This window comes from Gasterosteus aculeatus, chromosome 4, assembly GCF_964276395.1.
Source record: "Gasterosteus aculeatus chromosome 4, fGasAcu3.hap1.1, whole genome shotgun sequence".
Lineage (NCBI taxonomy): Eukaryota > Metazoa > Chordata > Actinopteri > Perciformes > Gasterosteidae > Gasterosteus > Gasterosteus aculeatus.
The window spans coordinates 26,566,856-26,586,465 of NC_135691.1; the positions used below are offsets into that span (position 1 = coordinate 26,566,856).

Here is a 19,610-nt window from a genome sequence, read left to right on the forward strand (position 1 = left end):
GTCTAACTGACTGCAGATAGCGGCGGTTCCGTTTCCAGGGGGCAACTTCCGGCACACCGGATGTAACCAAAGTTATGTTAACTGCGTTAAAATATTTTATCGTATTAATCTCGGCAGGGCGTCACAGTGGCGTGGTGGTTAGCACTGTCGCCTCAGAGCAAGAAGGTCCTGGGTTCAACTCTCCCCAGTGGCCTTTCTGTGTGGAGTCTGCATGTTCTCCCCGTGTCTGCGTGGGTTCTCTCCGGGTCCTTCCACAGTCCAAAGACATACTCTGGGGATCAGGTTAATTGGGGACTTTAAACTGCCCGTAGGTGTATGAATGTGAGTGTGAATGGTTGTATGTCTCTGTGATTGACTGGCGACCAATCCAAGGTGTACCCCGTCTCTCGCCCGAAGTTGGCTGAGATAGACTCCAGCCCCCCTGCGACCCTGTGTGCAGGATAAGCAGTTTGACGATGGATGGATGGATTAATCTCGGCCACATTAATCACAGATTAACGTGTCAATTCTGACAGCGTGAAATACATGTAATTCAATGTATGTATCATGTGATGTAATGTGTCCAGGTTTTAATTGCATTGCATTTTAATGCCTGTGGAGGCCAATTTAGAGGTTCCTCTGTGCTTTTTATATCATCTGTAGATGCTGTCTGATTTATCCAAACTAAAAGAGCATATTCAGATGCCGTGCAGTTAGAACAGCAGCAGATTAAATATAGATGACAGCCAGACAACTGCTGTTTCCAATGACAACAGGTTCCCTCTCCCCCTGTGGCTGTCCACTCACCTCTTCTAGTTAATCCCAAGCAAACTCTGTCTCTTTCCCCTCATCTTCGTCAACCTTCCTGCACCTTTCTTTCCTATACCTTACTTTCATCTTTCATTTCTTTTTTTTCTCTCCTCTCTTTCCCTTTCCTTTTCTTTACTCTCCTCTGATTTACTTTCCTGTTTTCTTTCATTTCATCATTTTTCTTCAAATAAGTTCATACACTGTATGTTCTCTCCTTTCCCTCGTTTTGTAATTTTTCTCGGCCATTTCTTTCCTTTCCATTCCTTGCCTTTTCTCTCATTTTCTGGATAGATAGATAGATACTTTATTCCCTCAAGAGGGAAATTTTGGTATCACAGCAGCATGTACAGGGAAAATAGAAAATAGAATAAAAAGATACACATTATATACTATATTGTAAGATAGAAATATTAAATAATTAAATTAAATTGAATTAAATAAACTAAAACTGAAACAGAAACTAAAGCTGTCCCTGTAGCAGGTGGTGGAGGGGGTGGTCAGGATTATCCGATATGGATAACAGTTTCTTCAGTGACCTCCCCTCCAACACCTTTTCCAAGCTGTTCTGTTTGCAGCCAATGATGGAGCCGGCCTTCTTAACAAGTTTGTTAAGTCTGTTGGTGTCACCGGCTCCAATGCTGCTCCCCCAGCAGACCACGGCGAAGTACAAAGCACTGGCCACAACAGACTGATAGAACATCTCCAACATCTTGCTGCACACATGGAAGTATCGAAGCTTCCTCAGGAAAAAGAGTCGACTCATCCCCTTCCTGTAGACGGCGTTGATGTTGGTCTTCCAGTTCAGTCTGTTGTCGATGGAGACACCCAGGTACTTGTAGTCCTCGACCATGGCCACCTCCTCTCCCAGAACCCTCAGCGGTAGCGGAGCCGTCGTCTTCCTCCCGAAGTCAACCACCACCCTCATAATGGAATATATTTGACCAATTAAACCAAATATATTGGAGTTACACCCAACAGACATGAAGATCTGAATGCACCTTTTTTGAATGAAGATGTCTTTTCTCTCAGTGCTAAGAGCCTCTTTTAACAATGAGGAGCCCTGATGTCTCTAATCAATCCGCTTCGTGAGTCAGGTTTTGTATTGCTTGTTTTTGACACGCATTGGACCTACTGGCCGCATTCAAAATGTGTCCCACCTGGTGATTGAGTGATTGACTCTTGACTTGAACTAAGAGCTGCCAAACTCCTCGTTGAAGCATCAAATAAGACAGCATTGTCCATATTATCCTCCACCTGTTATTTCAACAATATTCAATTAGATTTTATTCACTTGTATTCAGGATTATTTACACAATTGACCAAAAAAGTATTAATGCAGGTTCTAATTCTACCTGTAGCATATAAAGCATTCAACGATTCGAGTTCAAGCATATCCCTAAAATCCAATTTCATTCAGGCTTTGCAAAAGATATAATGGTAAATGAAAAGATACTATCGCTTAATGTTCTTGACTTTCATTTCTAGTGATAAGATGGTGAATCAATTCCAACAGAGTCCTTGTAAGTGAGTGGGTTTACTCAGCTGCTAGGATAGTAAATATTTTGTGTGAAGTGTGTTTTAGTCGTGAGGCAGGCAGACATAATGTGGCTGAGGAACTGGAGGGATTTTCCACTAAGATGGTGGAACCTGGTTCCAATGTCGGCTCTTGCGGTCCAAATGTCGAAGTGTTCTTGAGCAAGATACTGGACCTTAAATTGTCTACATATCAACACATTGTATGGCAGCGTATGCATGAATTAGTGTGATTGCTTGAATGTTGACATGTAAAGTGCCAAGTGGCCAAGAGACATATAAATGCAACTCCACCTCCATAGTCCATCTATCCATCTGCAAACCGCTTTACTGGACACAGGGTCGCGAGGGGGCTGGAGTCTATCCCAGCCAACTTCGGGCGATAGACAGCGTACACCTTGGATTGGTCGCCAGCCAATCGCAGGGCTAACACAGAGACATGCAACCATTCACACTCACATTCACACACCTACGGGCAATTTAGAGTTACCAATCAACCTGATCCCCAGAGCATGTCTTTGGACTGTGGGAGGAAGCCGGAGTACCCAGAGAGAATGCACGCAGACACAGGGAGAACATGCAGACTCCATACAGAAGGCCCACTGGGCGGAGTCGAACCCAGGACCTTGCAACAGTGCTAACCACCACACCACCGTGCCGCCGCCAACTCCATAGTATGTTTTGTCAAATAAAAATAGACATTTGTGATGGAATATAGAATGCAGCATTCTGTGCAGTTTAAAAGATAATGAATAACACTTGTCAGCAATCTCAAAACTAATTTTAATGACTTTGTGTGAGTCACTTTGTTGTGGAACAATCAGCAACAGTGACAACTCTCCAGCTCTCCACTCCCCTGCTACCCTGTAGATTTTAAGCAGCTTATTAATAATTGACCGAGGAGAGTTATGCGATGGCAGATCCATCATGAATTCCCCCCCTGCGCCTGTCACAAGCCCTGCATGGCTAGATAGATAATGAATCAGCCTCTTTCACGCAGTATTTTTGGGGAGGGCACAGGCAGGCTAGTTGCATTATTTCTCAACTTAAATGTGTTAATGAATTTCAGGCAGCGCGTGAGTTGGCTCAGACTAGGAGAAAATCCCTCGGTGCCAGAGAAGGCATGTGTGAAAAAAAAAAAAAGAATGTCGTATTTGAGTGTATAATTTGTGTGTATTTTCTGTTAAAAAGCACTTCTTGGTGTTTCTTCCATGTGTGATGTTTTTTTTTATGAAATCCATGTCACAGTGTGTGTATGTGTCCATAAACATTGTTTCTACTGTAGAATAATGAGATATGAAAATGTGTGTGCATAGTTTCTATGTGTGTGTGTGTATTTCTGTCGGTCATCAAGCTCTGTCGTTTCTCTCTCTGTCACCAGAACACACAGACACACACACTTCTTTCCTCTTCTTTACTCATGTCCTTTAGGACTGACTACCCACCAGTTTGGGGTCAGTCTGGCAAGAGCAGCGGAATTTTTGCATAACATATATTTAAACATGCAGGAAGTGGTGGATAGCCGGCAGTTTGCACACCAAGCTGCCATCAAGGGGCCAGGAATTAACTTCTGAGGAAGAAAGGCAAGTTTTTCTACAACAGCTTTTCGACTTGGAAAGATGTATAAACACTAAATAATAGAAGTCTCGGGTTGGAAAATCAGATGAGGAATTCAAATGCATGTGCCTCTACTTAATGTACTCCTCTCAACTTCAGGTATCTCTGCCGATTCGATTCAGGGTTAACCAGGTGCAGAATTCTCAGAAAGGTTCAAACCAAAAACGGGTAAACGTCAGCTTTTGTACTGCTCCTGTGTCTTTTCCTGCACCTCTTTGCTTTTTTTTTATAATTGTGTGCTTATCGACCAGATAATGCCTTTGAGACAGCAACTCCTTAATTCAAAGTATTCTCTTTGCTAATCCAGTTGCTTTCTTTGTATGGTGCCATTTCTTTTCATTAATAAAGAAGTTTGTGTTTGTCATTGTGGGTAATTTAAGGGCTAGGTTTTGAGGTGATAGTCCCTCTGATAAATGTTTGACACAAGAGAAAGGGGAATTAGAATACTGGTCAAAGATTAAAGAGGTTTTGGGAATTAGATTTCTTATTTATTCTGAAACATTAATGCCATTTCAGATCTCATATTGTAAGAGTTTTTAACATCATACATTAATCAAGAGAAAATGTATTTTCCAGGTAAATTAAGACATCATTTACAAACCCTCCGCCCATTATTCGATTTCCGGGGAGGAATTTATTACTTGAGACAACGTAATAGTTGACAATTCTACTACTGCACGTTTACATCATATTTTACTAATTAATGCCAAATTAATGTGAGCTATTACCAGCTAGTACCATTACTGTGTATTTTGTCCTGTCAGTCAGTATGCATGTTTGCTTGCTTGTGTGTCCGCTCATTCATCCATCTCTCCAATCATGCGTCTGTCTGGTGCTCGGCTCCTGGCAACCACTAGCCCCGCGGTGCCCTTAGATAAACACAGCTGCTCCCCTGCGCCTGCAGACACTGACAAGATTTTATCAGCTGCACTTAAAATGCCTGACTGTGTAAGTATAAAGTGAGGTGCCATGACCCTACTGATGAGGAGGCTGACGAGATGATGAAGGAGAGAAGAGCGGATGTATGGAAGATAAATAATTAGTGGGGACATGGCAGTTTTGATTCACTTACACGACCAGGAGGACTGCAATCAAGGATCTGCAGCCCTCCGGGTTAAGTAAGTCCAGCCCGCTAAGCCTCCTTGATAGGATAGATAGAAAGATATTCTCTCATTGACTGACTTCGATCTTCATAATTCCTCCGATGCTTCCCTCTACCGGGTCATTGGGCCTCTTTGTTTCCTTGATTGCGTGCTGTGCAACATCAGCTTTTTATCCCTGCATTGACCCATATTTATATCACTGGTTTTACAAATGAATGACTGAATGTCTTGTGGATGGACGCTTGCCGACATTCCTGGAAAGCGGGCACCTGTATATATTTCATTAGGCCAACTGTGGCACAAGTTTGAAGAGTGAATAGAAAATAAACCTCCGACACGACCAAAGGTGGCAAATGGTCTCTCTAATTGAGCGTGGGGATTGTTGTGTGGGAGTAGTCGGGGTGTCTCGTGAAAGCAGGTAGCCGAGGAATAGAGCTAATAGGCAGATCATTCGACTATCAAAAGAGAAGGAAAAGAAGAAGACAAACTGGGAGACGGCCCTTGTTCTCATTAAAAACCCATTTGTGCCTTCCTTGCTCACTTAACAAACAAATCATGATCTTATGGCCCCAAAGTAAGGCTATCATAAATTGCAGGATTGAATACCGATAAGATGTGAAATGAAAGGGGAATCTTTGCAGGTAGCAATGGCAGAGGGATGGTCATAGAGCTCGTATCAGAAGATTGCTTTAAGAAAAGAGTCATGCCTTTGTGTTGGGTTTTGTGTGTGTGTGTGTGTGTGTGTGTGTGTGTGTGTGCGTGTGTGCATGTGTGTGTTGCTTATAACGTTCTAATATCACTGTATATAAGAACGATACTAAGAACTACATATAAATTCACTGCTGATCTCTCATGAAATAAATATATCTTCTGACTTCTATCTGTGCATCTAACACTCATCTACCTCTGAATGCATCATGCTTGAAGTTTAAAGGTAATAGTGGTATGGCAGTATAAACTGAGTGAAATGAGCCAGATATGGTTGGAGAGGTTCAATTACATGCAATCACTGCAGCGCTGCGAGACTTAATCAATGTGCTTGTATCTTGCTGGTTGCTGGCTGGTTGCTGGCTGGCTTGGTTTCCATGCCTTTCTTCTTCAATATCTCATCTGATTGAATTACAGCTGGGTGGTGCTCAGTTGAGGAAACGAAGATGTGTGTTTTGTGCGCCTTTGTGTGCGTGTTTTTAAAACTGCGTCTCTGGGCGTACAAGTGAGGATGAATGTGTCTATTTGCATTCAGCATGTTTGTAGGAAGAACCCCCATGGCAGCAAAATGGAGTAAGTCATTGTGTCTGTGATTGATTGATTGTTTCTGAATGGTTATGTGTATGTTTCCATGGTTCCCTCTGTGTTTGTGAAGTGAATTTAGCTCTCCTTCAGGCAGACATCAGGTCCCGACAATCTGAGTAGTTTGCTTTGGCCCATGTATCCTGAATTCACTTTTCAGCTGATTAGATAACGGTCCTCCGCTCTGGTCTCGAAGGAAGTTAATCATTAACCAATCAAACTTCACCACGTTAGCCCAATAGACCCATGACCGCATCACTTCCTCTTCGCTGTCTGCGGTTAGAGCTACGCGTCACATTAAACCTTGACTAGAAGCAGAAACAGAGACATGCAATAGCTTGTACTTGTCATTTTCTAAGACATTAGTTGCGTTTTGAATACAATTTTTCTACAATATTTGTAAACCAAGCAGGCTTGAGCATACATTTAAACTCTGTAGCAATACACAATGGACAGTTTGAAGAATTGTCAAAATCAAGATCCATACTTTTAGTCAATGTATTTCAAGCTTATTATGACATAATAATGCTTGGATAATGTATTTTAGCGTTTCTGGGAAAGTGAAAAAATCCTCCTTCAACATTTTACAATCGTTAGGAATCGAAGACGGTGATGTTCCTTTGAGACGTCGGCCGTGGTAAAGCAACACTTGACTGTTTTTGTGTCAGTGGGAGCCTCAATTACAGACTTTGGTCTGATATCAAACAGCTAAAGTAGATGTTTACTGGCCCAGAGTCCTCCCACACACAGCTGCTCCCAAATAATCTGCTTGAGTGTGCGTATGTGTCATTTCATATGTATAGGCTTATCATCCTTTTTTTATTACATGCTTATGTGGTTGTGTTTGGACAGGCACACAGTGGCACACAGTCCTACCGTTGTGTTTTTTTCCTGTGTGTTCAGGCTTGTTCGTCTGATTTCTTGACACCGTATGCCTCTCCCTCTTTATCCGACGTACTTCGTACTTGTCCAGCCGCTCTGTCATCCCGTTAAGACTCTTCCTCCCCAAGGAGGGGTCTGTCTGTATAGCTCTGTGTTCGCTAGACATCACAGTTTGTGCTTCATTGCTGAGTCAATTGAGGCTCAAATATTTGTTACAGTGCTATGCTGATCCTCAGGACTTTTTTTTCAACCCTTTTTCCAGCACTACTAGAGGGAAGGTCAGAGGTCAAAGTAAGAGGGCGGAGCTAACAGAGCCCTGGTTGCCTTAAATTATCAAGAAGGCAGATGGTTGCTGTTTGAGAACCTCCAACCTAGGTCATCCAATATGACATTTTTTCTGTGCGTACTATGGAAACAAAAACATACTGGACATTTAGTTTTTTCTTGATAATCCCATTAAAGTAAACGTGTTTTGCTTGGGTTGAATAAATAGTGCACCATCTTCTTTTTTATCGAGGAGTTTGATGAGGAAATTGGTACTACTTGTTGGATATGTGTATGCTAAATATCAAAGTACCGCCAGCCGATAGATAGACACACAAAGACTGGAATAAGGAAAAAACTCCTAGCCTCGCCCCCCCTTAAGGTAACCAAATCTGCCAGCAAGCCCTCTAATGCTCACCAATCAACACATCAGATCATATTTCTTCTATTTCGTAGAAACAAAGAGGATGAAATCAATAAGTCAAGGTGTCTTCCTGGGGTCTTGTGCTAAGCTAAGATCCTGGCGGTAGCACACTGCCAAACACAATTTTTCTTCTCCTCTAAATCTATATCTATGAAATAAGTTTCAAAGTCATAATCGGCAAATGGCCTCATATGTACTATTGATATCTAGTCCCCCAAAAATATCAGCACTGTTTTTGCGTTTTTTCCTCAGAAACATCGACACTAGTGTTCTTGCGGTTGGGTTGTCGGTGTGGTGGTGAGCTGGTGACCTGGTTTTGGAATCAGCCTCTATCATTGTCGTTATGTAATCTTTGCACAATAATTCTTTTCTGCTTTGCCTTCGCTTGTCTGCAGAAGGCCCTGTGATTTGGAGGATGCTGACCTACCCCCCCACTCGGCGAGCCCTCCTGGTGGGCTGCAGTCTCCAGATGTTCCAGCAGCTGTCAGGAATCAACACAGTCATGTGAGTGAAGACATCCTCCAAAATGTTTGTCAGTTGTCTAGCAGTCTAAGATATTGTCCAGGTTGGGTCATGAAAATAGACCTTCAAAACTGTACAGAGTCTGCAGTAGCAATGAATATCCTATGACGAGTCAGTTATGAATTCTGCGGCTGTTAAATCTGTATTTATACCAAACCATGCTCATTTTAGTGTCCCTACACCAGTAAGTGAAGTCCAAGCACACGACACATCGTCCCTTTTGAAGTAAAGCTTTTGAAGTCACACCAGAAAGATAACTACACATGCGCAATGCAAATTGACCAATTAACCCAGACAAATAGACACTGATAGACCCAGACAGTGCAGTTGGGGGGGGTTGTTGCGCATTGGTCCAAGAATTATCTTGTATTTACTCATGTAGTTCAGGTCACTTATCTACATGAGAGGAAAACTCTAACAAGGCCTCTCTGTGACCTACTATGGAGTTCCGAATATCACTTGTTGTTATTTCATATAAATCACAAATACAAATGGATAGCAGAAGAAAATGCGAGCATTTTTTCTTTTTTGCAAAAATGTAAAAAATCCAGTGGCGCTGAAAATCAATAAAACATAAAATATCCCCGTCTGTAAATATGCACCAGTGGCACCACCAAACAATTTAAAAAATTGATAATTGATATGGTAGATTGTTTCTATGATAACTTTCAAGGGTTGTTAAATCTTTTTAGCTTTGATGTTGTGTGATTTTTATCGATCATTTTCTCGGTGTGGCCCATGGTTTCATTTGTGCCTGAAAGTTTTATTTGGTTATGAAAAAGACTGAATTCAATACTTATGCCTCCGTATGACCTACATAAAACAATATATGAATGTTGGCTATTTCAGTATAGTTATTAGTTAACATTAGTTACCATCCAAATGGTAGCTCAAAGCAACAACTTTGCATCTTGGTGTTTTTAATGCCGGGCTGTTTGGAAACTTAAACCCACATCGCTTTTTCAATTACCGGAGACTCTTTCTTTTTACTAGATCATTCTTTATTTTGAAAGAAAACAAGTTAACCAAACAAGGATGATAGATGAGGGAATCTCTGTGTCCAGCCGTCCATTTCAACAGACAAGCTATCTTTACAAATGTATTTGGATTAGCAGCACAGTATTGAATCATAAGAATTTCTTTCATCCCGCGGAACACACGATACACCAGTAGCCTTGATGCAACGCGGCTCACCAGCCCCTAAAGGGACGCACCACCTTTCCTCGATCATTCTTTCTATCTTTCCATCCGAGGAGATTGTGTGATCTGTCACTGTCTCCTCTCCCCTTTGAGATGAACTATATTACTTGCTCTGTAAACAATCTGTGGATATGTTCTGTTGCTTAGCAACCGTGAGGGGTTGAGAGCAGTAGAATGAGTGCTTGCTTGTGCTGCCATGTTTGTGTGTGAGTCAGCGTGCACGGAACATGAGACTGTGGACTTTGGGGTCTGGGCATGTGCAGTTTTTGTGTGAATGTGTGTGTTGTATCGACCTTCGCATATGTATGACAGTCACCTTGTGGTTAGCTCAGGTGACAAGGTGGATTGGTCGCAAATCTTTATAGATATGTTTCTGTCTCTCTTACTTTATATTTATCTTACAACAGTAAGAACAGCAGAGAGCTGTACAGACTGAGCATGGGTGTGGGCTTTATCAAGGACACTGGAGGAGGTTTGTGCAGATCTGGTTTTAAACTCCATCCAGGCTGCATTTACTCGGAAAGCCTTTCTACTTTCTCTATCATCCGGAAGGTTGTATTTTTACCCGCTCACAGATGGGATTCACAAGAAAATAATAAATATGAATTTATCATTACATCACGGTAGCATTGTGAATAGCCAGAATCCAGATCAGAATGTGGATCATATTAGCTTTTGACTTCTATATACTTTGCCAGCCTGTTGTGGTGGAAGATTTTTTCACTCCATCGGGAATCAGTTATAAAGTCTCTTGTGAATCAAAGTTGTATTTTCCATTTATTTCTTACAAGGAAGAAGACGTCTAGAACAGCTACACATGGACAGACAGTGGCAAGCTTCTTAACGTTTGAGAGCAGCAGAGCTATATTTATACATTCAGAGGGATAACACCGTGGTTTTGTTATGCTAAAGAAATGGAGACAGGCAACAAGGTCCCAGACCTGAGGGAATACCTCAAGATGCAGTTACAATGCACTTCCTAGATTTAGGAGCCTTCATGGACAGCTCTGCCCTGATCCTTCGTCTCAGGGTCAAAGACCGGAGACATTCACACATTCTTCTTCCTCCACGCAGCTATGTTATGCATTGACAGATGAGATCAAAGGTGAGAGGTTCCCACACACCTAGTGTTGTGAAACTTCCTCACAATTAAATTCATGATAAGCCTTAGACATTAATCTAATAAAACATAATTATGAAGGCATCATTATATTTGACCATTTACACTGTCTGTTTACCATCTGCCTTTTTGTAACCAGCTCTTTTAGCCGTGATACTTGGGGGTAAATCAGTCGGGCTGGAGATAAGCCCCGCTGTCCTTGGCGCCTGCTGCTTTTCAACAGTTAACAAAAAAGGGAATTTGTAAACTGGCAGACTGGCCAAAAAAACAGTCATAAAAATCTAACTTGCAAGCACATATTGTCTTTGGATCCACTCTAAGGTCTGTTCTCTCGGTACTATAGGAGTGGATTAATAGAGTTCACAGATTTCTTCGTTTTTTGTGAATCAAATATGCTCACAAAAGGGGAACTTTTAGTTCACATCTGCACATTGTTCCCTTTTTACATTCTGCAGCAAGGGAACAAAGGAAACTGAAGTAATTATCAAACTAACCCAACCAAGGTAACCGTGAAAAACACACAGGCCATTTGATATAGTTAGTTTACACGTTGCCCAAAGGTTTGCAGTGTCAGCACTCAGTCACTTGCTGCTCCTTAGAAATATATTTTCATCTGAATTGCTGTATGTCAAACACACAGGTAACTGAGAGTACTCCAGATATGTCACGGTGATCTTGCAGGAATTTGTTCAATTGAGCCTTATTAAATCAAAACAGAAGTGAGTGACACAGCTGAGTGTGTCTCACTGTATTGTACGAGGCGCATGTTTGGGGCGACCTGAACACGGTGTTCCAATGAACATCAAAGTACTTCAAGCTTCCATTCATTTTATGTTATATGGAGGTTCCAAATTTGACCGAATTTTGGAAAAATATCGACATTTTTCCGTTGGAATTGATTCCGTGAATTACACATTCAATTTCAGAATGTCTTCTGAATGTGAAGACATTGAATGTGAACAAAGAATCTGAATGTTTTCAGAATGTTTTTCATGGATTAGTCATGATAACAGTTAGTTTATTGTTAAACCAATCATTGTATTGCACATTATAATAAGGGTAGATGAAATCCAGGGTTCTGATTGGTTGAGAGTGAGTCACAGGGTGTGCATTATTCAGCAGTAATGTACCTTTTCTGTTCACATTGACCCGAGCGTTCCATATCACTGCGCATTCAAAGTGATAAAGTAATAGTAAGTAAGATAGATTTTGCGCGACCGACATTTCAGTTTTTAGCTCAGTGGCGATCGCCAAAATAAGACCGGAATTCCCACAAATGATCGGTTTCAGGCAATGCAAGGCTGCAACTATGTTTTGCTGAAAGGCAGCTATTTACTTTTACTATTTATAATGTCGCTGGTAACCATATTATAAAAGCAATAAGGTACTTGAGGCAGTACTTTATCTTCAATAATTTGCAGGCTTGCTGCTAACAACGCCCCCGAACTGTTACATTATTGGACGATAAAGTACAACCGTATTGCTAAAATGTAGGTCACCAACACGGCGGTTGCGTTCTTTGCCAGGAAGCCAAAGAACAAGCAAGAGCTGTTGCTCGTTTGAGTACATCCTGGTACGAACTACGCAGGCAGAGTAGCTTCAGAGAGACAAACCTATGTGGTCTCTTATGCAACTTTTGGGTCTGTAGACTTCCTAATTAATGTTCAGTCTTACACAGCTTTAGCGCAAAATTATAATTTTTTTGACAAGAAAATTAGTTCCCCTGGCGTCTCCGGGCGTGACTTTGCCTCTATATACGTGCAATTAGGGCTGTGCGGTATGGCCAAAAATGCATATCACGGTATTGTTTTTTTCAAGTAAACACATTCATTCGTTGACCCGAAAAGGAGCTGTTCACCGCTCGCCGTTGTGTGTTAGCTTGTTAGCGTGCTGGCATGTTGGCTTCTTGTGGCTGCTAGTGTTGCCACCAGAGAAAATGCCAGTGGCTCAACCAACTTTGCAATATATCGTTTTCTGATCTAACTTACGTTACATTTCAAAACCAAAAACCCTCCAAACAGACACAGCTCCTCTGTTTTGCACAAGTTGTGTTGGTGCATCGCTGGTCTCCTGTATCGCTCTTTTTTGTGTTTTCATCTAGCATCTTACTACTTGTTGCGAGCTGTACCCAGCAGGCAGTTCGGCGGGGTAATTTTTTATAAATGTACAATTATTAGTGTCACAAATTCTTTATGTGTCACAAGCTGTTGCGTCATGGTGTTTTACCCTGTTTAAGAGTGTTTGTTGTGGGTTATTCATTGTTATAAAGATATAACCATGACTCAATCTCAACACACGAAAGACAAGTAGCTCCAACCACTGCGCCGAGATGACGTGTAAACATCTTTAATATCACAAGTACATTATAACGTAAAATGTAGTAACCTTTTTTTTCTTTCTTGCAAACAAAGTCATCGTCTTTTTATTGTTTGTCTTTCGAAGTTCAGACGTGCTTTTAATTAGGTGCCTGAAGAAAGACACAGGTGACAGAAGCTGGCAGACTGTCAGAAGGAGGCAATTGTGACAGAGAGGGGTCACCGTTTTCACGCGAGAGGTATGAATCCACTCGGGCTCCACATGGTGTCCCTACTAAGATCACTTTCCTCTTTCCCCAACAACGAGTTGATCAAGTCACTTGTTTACACAATTAACAACACACTCCCTCAAAGATGGCGGGGGGGAGGATTATTGATTGTTCAGCCGTATACTGGTGCAAATCTACATCACATACTTGCATGCAAATAAGTTTCCTCAGTGGTGCCACTGTGCTGTCTCATCCCTTGCATGTATGCAGACAGGTTAGAATATTTATTCAAACCCTCGGTTCAGCAGCCAGTCAAACAATCAACATGTTGGTGAAATATCCATTTGGAATCACCACTTTTAGACGATGGTGCAGTTTGCCTGTACACAGATGAAAAAATAAAAAAATAGTTAACTGTAAGGCAATCATAAAACACTATATGAGCTGTATTTTGCAAGGTAGCAAGATAATAGAAAAGTAAGGAAAACATAATTCTAGCTCTAAACACAACACTTATAAATATGTATAGATAATATTTAGTCTGTAACCATCAAACCTATGGAGTGCAAAGGGAATGGCAGTTTAACATGAGTGGGAAACGTGTTGCATCTGTGCCAAAAGGAACATACAGAATATCCTAAATTAAGTCCACAAAGATAGTGACGTACCATAGACTAAGTTCATATACACCTAATATGTTTGATTTAGGTGTTTAACAATGAAAGAGATTGCAAAGACAGTCAGGCCGGTAAAGAGGTTTTCTTTCACCACAGATTTGATCTGATCTGCACTGGAGAATATAATGATCGGTCTGTGAGCACATGCACGTGGTCCCACACCTAACACTATTATGTGTCCTCACACACACACACACACACAAAAACACACACACGCACACACATCGGTCCGCGGAAGCCCAACGTGATGAGAGATGTATTTGTCAATAATACATCTCTCAGGAACCAGCGAAGTGTCAGGTGGTGTGTCTGGTCTGCTAGTCTTTCTGCCAGAATGGGTTGTTGTCCTTGAATGCCTCTCCGCCTGATGGATTAAAAGATGAATGGGTTCATAGTTTATATAGATGAATAGGTGGTGTCTCTTTCTTTCTGTTCTCCTTCCAATTTCTCCACCTTTCCCACTCTTTTCCGTTCCATCGTAAATATGGAGAAATGTGGTACAGCAGTGGGTCAATTAGATGTCACCCCTCCATATTATCCACAGCATCATAATGATTGAGTTAGACAAATAATCTAGCATGCAAAGGTCACTGTGGGCTGATGGGCACTGCTGCATGTTTGATTGGATCTCGTCACGACGGGTCAGCAGACTGTATTGACAAAGCAGTGGGGGAAAAAGTGGACGGGGACGAAGAGAGACAAATTTAGCAGGCGATGGGAGGAAAAACAGACAAATGAGGTAGGAAAGAGGAAGGGGGGAGGGGGAGATGACATTGATGGTGATGAAACGGAGAAAGGTGTTGAGAGGGATCAGGGCAGATGACAGACAGAGGGAGGCTGAGATGGATTCACGTAGGGAGACAGAAAAATGTGAAAGCAACAGAAAAACAATGTGTTCTTTCAGCTGTACCTTTCGTACATTCTGAAACAAGCAGTATGATGAGGTCATGCATCATTAGAGAGAAATGTCATGTGAGTATTTTACTGACACGACATTTCTACATGACATGCATCAGTTGATGAAAAGTCCAGCAATGTGTTTCTCACAGAGTCAGTGTACATGCATTTTGGTCATAGATCTGTGGTCAAGATAACCTTTTTGCAACTTCTGTTGGAAGCACCTTTTCTAATCCTTCTTCTCAAAAGTCAGCATGTTCATCATAAAATATTCATCATGATATGATAGTATGATCGAATATCATATAATAAGAATGAGCTGTTATCGGCGGGTAGTGGGGTGTTTTGTGGTTCACACAGGCCAGTTGGTCCCTACAGATGGTCCCACAGATAAATGTCATGTTAGAAATGTCACAAAACGCCAGTTCTTTCACATGGTCACTCTGCTGGCAAGACTGCAAGTAGCTTGCAGTGCCCACTTGGTTTGTGTGTGTGTGTCTGAGTGTGTGCACTTTGAGAAAAATGCTTCTCACATTCTAAATCTACAGTGTTTTTTTTAGTGTGTTTGTGTGCTTTCAAGTATTCATAAGCAGCTTAATTATGCCAACCTCCTCCACTGTTTTCAATGGAGTCACAGCGAGATCCTCTATAATGAGAAATATTCTAATTTTCTCTTAGAATCAAATGCAAACAAAAACACATTACCCCTCACATCAGCAAAAACATGTCATTTTCTTAATAGCAAGCTGTAATTTGTAAAGCATACTTATTCTTTGGATGGATCAGCATTTACAATGTGCATAGTGCACATTTTTGTTTACAAACAGAAGCCATATATATAACAGGCAGAAATTATAGCAAACCGTGTGATAGATTCAAGCTAATTTTGAGTTGTTTTATATGCACCCGTTCAGCTGTTTTCCCTTATGTTCCCTGATTTTCTTGGGAAATGGGTGGGCACACACTGTGCTTGGCTGACATCTCCCCCAGTCCTTCGTCACTGTTTGTTAGTTTTGTTCGCACGCTTTAAGAGCGGCCCAATTCATCCTTTGGTAATTTCGCTGAAGACATATCGACTTGATCTTACCTCATGTGAAGATAAGCACGTATTCAAGTAAATGGCGGCTGAATTCCATTCATCTGCGTTGTTTTCAGGGTCCCGGCTGCTCTCACTCATGCACTTGAAAACAACAGAGCCCTTGCTTGTGTTGTCAGTAAGGCCTGTTGCGTTTGTCTATCTTCAACTTGAGCAGAAAACACAGAGGATTTTTTAAACAGCTGTCTGCAGAGCCTTGAACAAAGTTTAAACGGTGCAGATGTACAAATACAATGCACATAACTTGTAGTTAGGACAATTCCAAGAAATTGATTTGTGTCAAATATCTATGTAAACATCTTTCTTGTCAGTTTTTAAATACCTAAATTTGTGTGTGTTGACAACATCAGTCCGCTTTTACAAGTGGTCTCCAGAACTACAAACTCCAAACTACAAACTGCCAAAGCAGCCTCTCTCTCCTCTTATCCTTCCTGATCTTTCTGCTGCATTTGAAACAGCGAACCACCAGATCCTTATTTCAGGAACTGGGTGTCTCGGGCTCTGCGCTCTCCCATCTCTCATCTCAACGGCCGCACTTACCGGGTTACTTGTAGAAGATCTGTGTCTGAACCTTGTCCTCTCACCACTGGTGTCCCCCAAGGCTCTGTCCTGGGTCCCCTGCTCTTGTCGCTAAACACAAACTGTCATTCATTCACATGGCTTCTCCTACCACAGCTATGCTGATGACACCCAACTAATCCTGTCTTTTCCCAATCTGAAGAACTGATCTCTGCCTGTTTGACTAACGTCTCTCAGTGGATGGCCACACACCACCTAAAAGTGAACCGTGACAAAACTGAACTTCTTTTCCCTCCAGGGAAAGGCTGTCCTACCAACAACCAGACTATTACTTTTGACAACTGCGTCCTAACCCCCCTTGACAGCTAGGAACACTGTGACACTCGACAATCAACATTCCCTCACTACCAACACTACAGAGACAACACGTTCTTGTAGATACATGCAGCACAACAACGTGAGAATATGTCCCCTTCTCACTCAGAAGGCAGCGCTTCTGGTACAGGCTCCGGTCATCTCACGCCTTGACTATTGTAACTTCCTCCTAGAAAATCTACCTGCCAGCGCCATCCGACATCTGTAGCTCATCCAGAATGCATTAGCTCGGCTGGTCTTTAATCTATACCTAAATTTCCCCACAATATTCCACTCCTCCGCTCCCTGCACTGGTTGCCAGTAGCTGCCTGCATCCATTTCAAAAGCGTACCATGCGGCCAACAGGTCTAGTCTACATCCAGGACCTGGTCAAACATTACACCCATGCCCGTTCACTCTGCTCTGCATCTGCCAATCTGCTTGCAGCTGCTTCAAAGAGAGCTAAACAGAATCCCGACATCAGGACAGCAGAAACACTTTGTAGTTTGGCTTTCTTTAGGAAAACTGTAGTTTCATGATTCTTGTTGTTCTGGGTCTGAATCCCTTAGTTGAATGCATTTATTGTAAGTTGCTATCGATAGCTTCAGCTTAATCTAAATGTAAATTATTGTTCCTTGCATGCAAAGTTTTGCTGTTTTACATACTTGCTGTCGTTTAAGCCGTAATTTGTTCCACCAACAGGTGCGACACAGCAAAGTGAAGGAGATGTCAATCAAACAGAGTGTACACACAGTATGTGTACTGATAGTTGTAACTGTTGCAGAAGTGTTGCCTTGTGTTTGTTGGGGATCAATGTGTGTTAATGTGAGCCACTTTATGGAGGTCAACCAGGCCGAGGAAGGTTTGTTTTTAGTCTGGAATGATGATAGACATTTGCAAAGCGATATGTGTGTAGTTCTGAATCAGAATATCTGCAGCGTGCGTATTTGTGCTGATCGTTTTTTTTTCCAGGGCATAAATGTTGTGCAGCTCCATGTTTGTATGCATTCATTCGAAAAATAGGCCAGTTCCCACGAGAATCTCCTACTCACTGTCTTTCTGTCTCTCCACATACTTTCCTGTTTGTCCATTCGCTTGTGTTTTCACACCCACATCCCTACTCCTCTATAGTTTGTCAAACCATTCCTTCTTCCTCTCACCTTTCCATCCTTTTCTCACTCACTTCCTTCCCCCCTCACTTCCTTGTTTTTCAACCTTCCTCCATCTCGTCACTTAGTCTCAGTGAGTTCGTCACTCGCTCACACAAGCCCTCGTCTGTTCATTCGCACCCACTCAACATGCGGCTTGCCCAAAAAACGTACAAACTTACACTTGTTTGCTCGCTCAATCTCCCTCTCTCAGTTGTTGCCTTGCTGTGTATCCTTCCCTCTAAATCTATACTATTAAGTTTCATAATGGGATCAGTGCCCTGTTAATAGGTCGCACTCTGTGAAAGCGTTCTGTCTTTTAGAAGAGGGAAACCTCCCTATTAGTTCTTCTTCACACTCTCCGTATAGGTTTGTCATCACTCATCATTAAATTCCCTGTCAATCAGGCAGCTCCATTTTGTTTCTCTGGTCTTCCCGCATCGTATTAATCATTTTGCATGTTTTGGCGTATGAGTCGTATAACATAACATTATGATGACTTTGCAATAATAAGAAAAGAAAAGGGCTACCTAAAGGGCCTTTATAGCATTCAAAAAGCCAAACCTTTTCATATTGCTGTGGATTAAACTAAAAACAGTGTGTGTCTGAAAGGTAGCAAAGCAGAATCAAAAATCGGAAAGACTTGTTGAGCAACCAATGCAGGCCTCTTAGGACCTCATGTTGTGAATTCCCAAGACTCAGTGGATCCAGTAATGGGTCAGTAAATGTCAACCGTGAGTCAGCGGCATCCTCTCATCAATTGGACACAACAGCAGGAAGCAATAAAATGAAAGAGGAGGAGAAAAATGTATTTTATTTTGTGTGTGTTCTTGCAAACAGCATTCGAGCCTGTATTCAGTGGAAGATGACATTAGCACTGGCGGAAATACATTGACTGACTTTTCTAAAAAGAAACTGCAAAATCTTTGCTGCAGGTTGGATTTAGTCCACTTTTAGCTGATAGCTGTAAATAAATATATCTGACAAGTTGCTGACATGTGATACAATAACTAAATACATAAACATATCCGTCCAATATCTGTTTTCTCTTCCACACTCTCTCTCTGTGTCGGTTTTTCTCCCCGGCTTCGGTACGCGTTGTCACTCCCCATTAATGTGCTCAGAACGGGGTCAGGGCCAGATCAACCCGTCCTGCGTTTGTTTCGACGCTCTGCAGGTTGTCTTATGCAAAAGTAGGTGGGTGGGTGTTTGTCCTTGTGGTTCTGTCTCTGTATGTATGTGGGACAAAGAAAGGGGACATCTCCAGTTCTCAGTGTGTGCAAGGGTGAAACCACTCAACCTCTATGATCTCCTTTTTTCAATACAGAGGAAGAAAACAACTGACTGGAGGTGACTTCAATACAACGTGAAAATCATGGATCATTACCAGTGCACTGTGATGGTCTTAAAGCATGTTGTCCTCGGTTTAATGATGTTGAACAAGGATTGAAAGCTTATTCCTCATGCTGTGAATAGCTCTTGCTAATAGGTGTTCTAATATTATTATTATTGCTTTGTGCTGGGGTCACAGCAGAAGGTAACATTTACTTATAAATTGTGAGGTAGCTACTAGGCTGCGTACAGGGGTTATTTTATTTTTTTCTCTACTGCTCTGATTTCATACAATTACGCGCTATCGAGTTTGCTAGCG

General features: G+C 41.8%; 1 protein-coding gene across 1 annotated transcript in view; it reads left to right on the forward strand.

Moving 5' to 3' along the window:
* The window catches only part of LOC120817732 (proton myo-inositol cotransporter), a 49,256-nt gene that overhangs the window by 20,842 nt on the left and 8,804 nt on the right, over positions 1-19,610 (forward strand). The window contains exon 4 of the mRNA XM_040174217.2: positions 8,298-8,406. Within this exon, the coding sequence (XP_040030151.2) occupies positions 8,298-8,406 (109 nt within the window). The remainder of the gene's footprint in view (positions 1-8,297; positions 8,407-19,610) is intronic.